This window comes from Elephas maximus, chromosome 9 (genome assembly GCF_024166365.1).
Source record: "Elephas maximus indicus isolate mEleMax1 chromosome 9, mEleMax1 primary haplotype, whole genome shotgun sequence".
NCBI lineage: Eukaryota > Metazoa > Chordata > Mammalia > Proboscidea > Elephantidae > Elephas > Elephas maximus.
This window is the reverse complement of record NC_064827.1, coordinates 115178854-115183002: the sequence shown is the minus strand read 5'-3', so window position 1 is coordinate 115183002 and position 4149 is coordinate 115178854. Positions and strand designations below refer to the sequence as shown.

Genomic DNA, 4149 nt, shown 5'->3' with positions numbered 1-4149 from the left:
TCAGAAAGAGTGGACACTGACCCCTCCCGTACACCCCAGCATGGCACAGACAGAAGCCACAATCTTCTCATGAGTAAAAACATGTGTATTGGGGAACAGTAACTATATTGGCTGGGAGAGGCGTTAGCACATAGGGAATGTGCTAACGTGAGAATAAATGGGTTTTCTTTGCATGGGCAGAATATTCCCACCAAAAAATGCTGGTTGACTATAAGAGACACCTTCCTGATGGCAGAATGTTGAGTGGTGAGGGCATCCTGAGGCATCCTACATTCTTGGTCCATGCTGGCAAGGACTGACTGGGGGCACAGGCCCCATGGAAGGTAATGCCTGATCACTGGCCTGGAATTTCACCATTGTGTAGGGATTTCTGTGCCCCTCGTGGGTCCATTTGTTCCTGGCTGTATCACTCATTTCTCTCCTGTTCTCTGGGTAAGAGGGAGCCTTATGGTAGGATGGTTGCCTACCAACTGGGTCCTGATTTTCCTGGGTTTTCTCTGTTCGCTGTTCTAACTTTGAGGCATAAGATGGTTGCTGAAGCCTAAGTTTCTCTTCTAAGATCTGACTGACAGCCTTTACAAGTGCCTGAAATTCAGGAGCCTCCCCGTCCATGAACACTAATTTGCTTTTGACTGGTCCGTGGCTCTGGGCAGAGGCTGAAGTTGGCTTTGCGTTTTGCAGGGGATCACCCCACCCTTTGTCTTTTTTATCAGGGCAAATGCTTTGAAGAAAGTTCCTCATCCTCCCTTTGATGTGGCCTTCTGGAGGAGCATGTCCCTTCTCTGCTGGAAGCTGGGGGGACGTGATGCCAAGGGGCTCTACTGCCCTCTTATCCCGGGCAGGCTGGCTCATTCCTCTGGCTCGGGAGGCCCCCAATCCTGCCAGCCCTTCTTCAGGCTCCTTTGGTTTGCACCTCCTAAAAACTTTTCTTTCATCAGTGGGGGCAGAAATCTTCCTCTGGTTCTTCCATGGGTCCTGAAGTTTTGGGATCTTGGGGTCCTGCTGCCCCAGACTGCTCCCTCTGGCTTCCATGAGCTCACTTACCACTTCCTGAGCTGCTATGTCCCTATTAGCATGCTTTGGAGAGGAGCGAGATGGCTGAGAGGCCAAGATATCTGTGGCACAGCCTCGGAGAATCGTTTCAGTGGCACAGTCCTGAGGGAGCGCGTCAGTGGAACAGACCTGAGATCGGCTTACTGTCTCTAACTCCATTTTGAGCTCTTCCTCATTAAGCACCTGTGCTTTAAGGTGTGTCTTTCCTGGTTCTTGACCAGGCATTCCAGGAGGTGAGGGGCTTTTACTAGTCAGATCCACACTGATGTTTTGGGATTTGGCCAGCACACTAGTTCTCAAGATGTCTGTACCTTGCAGCTGTGGTGCAGAGGACCCCTTAGCCACTTTTGCCTTCCTGGTCTCTTGATCCCTCGAAGACTGGGATTCATAGCTGATCTCCAACCTTGCAACACTAGGGCTGGGGCCTCCTAGGGCACAACTCACACTTTCCTCCCGTGGCCCCTTCTTGGTGACTGACTGACTTGAATTTGGCTCTAGGCTGCCTCTCTGGGCCCCCGGGACAGTCCTGCTCACTGGCCCTCTGCCCACAATGCTGGGTGTGAGGGGCTGAAAAGGCTGCCTGCCCTCCTGCCCACTTTGAGCGGCCTCCAAGGGCCTAGGGTCATTATCACATGGAGTTTGTCTCAGAGCCCCCTGGACTTCTTCACCTACAGGTGAGGGGGTAAGGAGAGGACTACCCAGGGTGGGGTCTGACTTTTTCACTGTCATCTTCTCTCCCCAGACCGCCTGCAGGTTTTCTCCCCAGAACTTGGCAGCCTCAGCTCCTGAGCTGGTCAAAGATTCATGAGTGGCTGAGGAGGGAAATTCATACTGGGAAAGGGGCAATGATTGAGTCTCACTCAAACTGAGATTCATGGGCTTACCTGCCTGAACGGATAGGTCCCACTTGTGCCTCACACAAAATCTTTTAGGATGTGCCTCAGGGCCTGCCCTGTGCTTGGAGTGAGGGATGAAAACTCCTGAGTGGTGTTCCTGTGTTGTGCCTGACACTCCCAGGATACCGGATTTCCAGTTTCTATGTGAGTGTCAGACTTGGGCAAAGTATGGCTGGCAGTAAGCCAGGAACAGCCAACACTCACAGGAATCTAACCCTTGGTAATGTGCTCCAACTCTCTGCCGAAATGGACGTTCAGGGGAGTTTCTAGCTGTTTCTTATCTGGGTTTCTTAGTATGTAGTTTCCTGTGTTACTCCTTAACTCCTTCTCAGAGCATGCCCACAGAGCCTTCACTGGGGAATTTTCTGAGCCCTGGGATATATCATATTTTGGGACCTGCCCAAGCCCCTTGCCCAGGTCCTTGCCTAGCTGGAAGTTTCCTGGGGCCCTTGTGCAGCAGCTTTCTTCATGTGTGCATCCCATCTTCTTTACATCCTTGCTGCTTTCACCTAGAAACACAGAAGGCCATGAGGGCCCATGCTGGTCCTTTGCCTGATCTGTCCCTGGTAATTTTTCCCAAGGCTGTGTCAGTTCCAGAAACTCTCAGATCCTGCTGGGCAGACTCCGCTTGTGTTGGGTGATCCTCTTTCGAATGTGCTGTTCCAGTTGTTTCTGTAGCTCAGTTCTGCTAGGAACATCCCCAGAAAGGATGGAGTCTGACTTGTGGGCCTCAGAGGCCCTGTCGTCCTGGGGAAGGTTGGGACTGAGAGGACTAAATGCCCCCTGAGACCCTTTGGCCACGGAGGGTAAAGCTCCCCAACTTTTCAATGGTGGGATTGGTGAAAAGGATTGGAGAGGGATCTGGGTGAGGACTGGGACCAGAGGTGGGGCCTGGGGTTGGGCCTCAGGGTGGGGCGAGGGCTGGGAGCAGTGTGAGGATACTTGAACTGGGGAGGCACTAGAAATTCTATTGACTAAAACAGGAGACTGTACTGGTGGAGAGCTCCCAGAGACCCAGGCAGTAGCTCCCAGGGACTCACTGTGCAGAGATGGGGGTAAATGTTCCCCCAAGGCCTGGGGATATATGAGCTGCTGATGACTGGACAGCTGCTCTGGTTTGCTCCAGTACGGCTGGGGAACCGTGGTGGCCTGCTCATGACTGAGTGATTTTAAAATTCCTGAAGAATTCAGGCGGTAGTCTGGGCTCACGTGTTTTTTAAATGATCCATCCTTTTCTTTTTCTTTACAAATCTTTGATTCCACTCTGTTTGCAATCTCTGTTTCCAGGGGCTTCTGGACATCAGGGTTAAGCAAGGAGGGGCTCCCAGCTTCTATGCTCCCATCTGTGCGACCTCCCCAGAAAGAGGCCTTTGATGGGTGGCAGGAAGTATGCTCTTGCTGGGATTCACAGTGTTTCCAGGCGAGAAAGGCCTTGGCAGCCGCCCACCACCAGGAGCAGGCCGAAACAGGACAACTTGAGCCATCAGGGCCTGTGACTGTAGGCACAGAAGGCGCCGAATAATACGTGTTAACTGAAAAACTCTCCGGGGTGGTCTTTCCGTCAAAAGAAGCAGAGTCATCAGTGGTCCGGTCGGAAGAGTCTTCAGTTATCCAGTCAGAAGAGCCCTCGGTCTCCAAGTCAGCTGGATGCTCTGGAGGTTGGGCCGAAGCGGTGGAGGCCAGATGGCGCGGGGGCAGTGGAGGTGGACACCGCGGGCGCAGCACCTGTCGTGGGCTCTGCACGCTGCTCCTCACGCCGCCGCCGCCGCCGCCGCCGCCGCCCGGCTTCCGCAGGCGCTCTTTTTCCAGCCGCACCAGAGGGTTCTCCACCTTTCCGCTGATGAACGCGGCCCTCGTCCCGTGGCTCTCCCAGGAAGCTGCAGAAGACAGGACCAGGGCGTAACCCAGTCGATTGGCCTGCAGCGCACACCCCGCCCCTCCCCGCGCCCTGACGCCACCCGCCCCTCCTCTCATCCTGACGCCACCCGCCCCACGCCCTTACGTTACATGCCCCTCCCCGTGACATCGTCCTCCGCTCCCCATGCCCTGACATCACCCTGCTGCTGCTATCCCTGTCCCAGTGGCTTCTCTCACATTCCCTACCCGCAGGCACTCTCCAACTTAGCACTATCTGCTCTGGGACCCTGGGGCCACTCAGGAACCCTTGGTAGGAAGACAGACACAGGAGAGAAGGGGAAGT

At 54.3% G+C, this 4149-nt stretch overlaps 1 protein-coding gene across 1 annotated transcript; it reads right to left on the bottom strand.

The window, feature by feature from the left end:
* Window positions 1–267: 267 nt before the first annotated feature.
* On the bottom strand, window positions 268–3923 carry LOC126082517 (spermatogenesis-associated protein 31E1-like). The gene is made up of 3 exons (XM_049895018.1): window positions 2573–3923; window positions 2165–2458; window positions 268–2063 (listed from the first exon to the last, which is right to left on the bottom strand). Exons 1-3 carry the CDS (start codon window positions 3921–3923, stop codon window positions 268–270), a joined length of 3441 nt encoding a protein of 1146 aa, XP_049750975.1.
* Window positions 3924–4149: the final 226 nt, after the last annotated feature.

What these genes read in the sequence shown, in the direction of transcription:
- LOC126082517 (XM_049895018.1), bottom strand. Translation starts at nt 3,923, where the DNA reads ATGAGAGGAGGGGCGGGTGGCGTCAGGGCGCGGGGAGGGGCGGGGTGT. An exon ending in GATCACCCAACACAAGCGGA is followed by an intron (nt 2,459 to 2,572) that starts GTCTGCCCAGCA and finishes CTGTGTTTCTAG; the next exon opens with GTGAAAGCAGCAAGGATGTA. An exon ending in GTTGGAGCACATTACCAAGG is followed by an intron (nt 2,064 to 2,164) that starts GTTAGATTCCTG and finishes GTATCCTGGGAG; the next exon opens with TGTCAGGCACAACACAGGAA.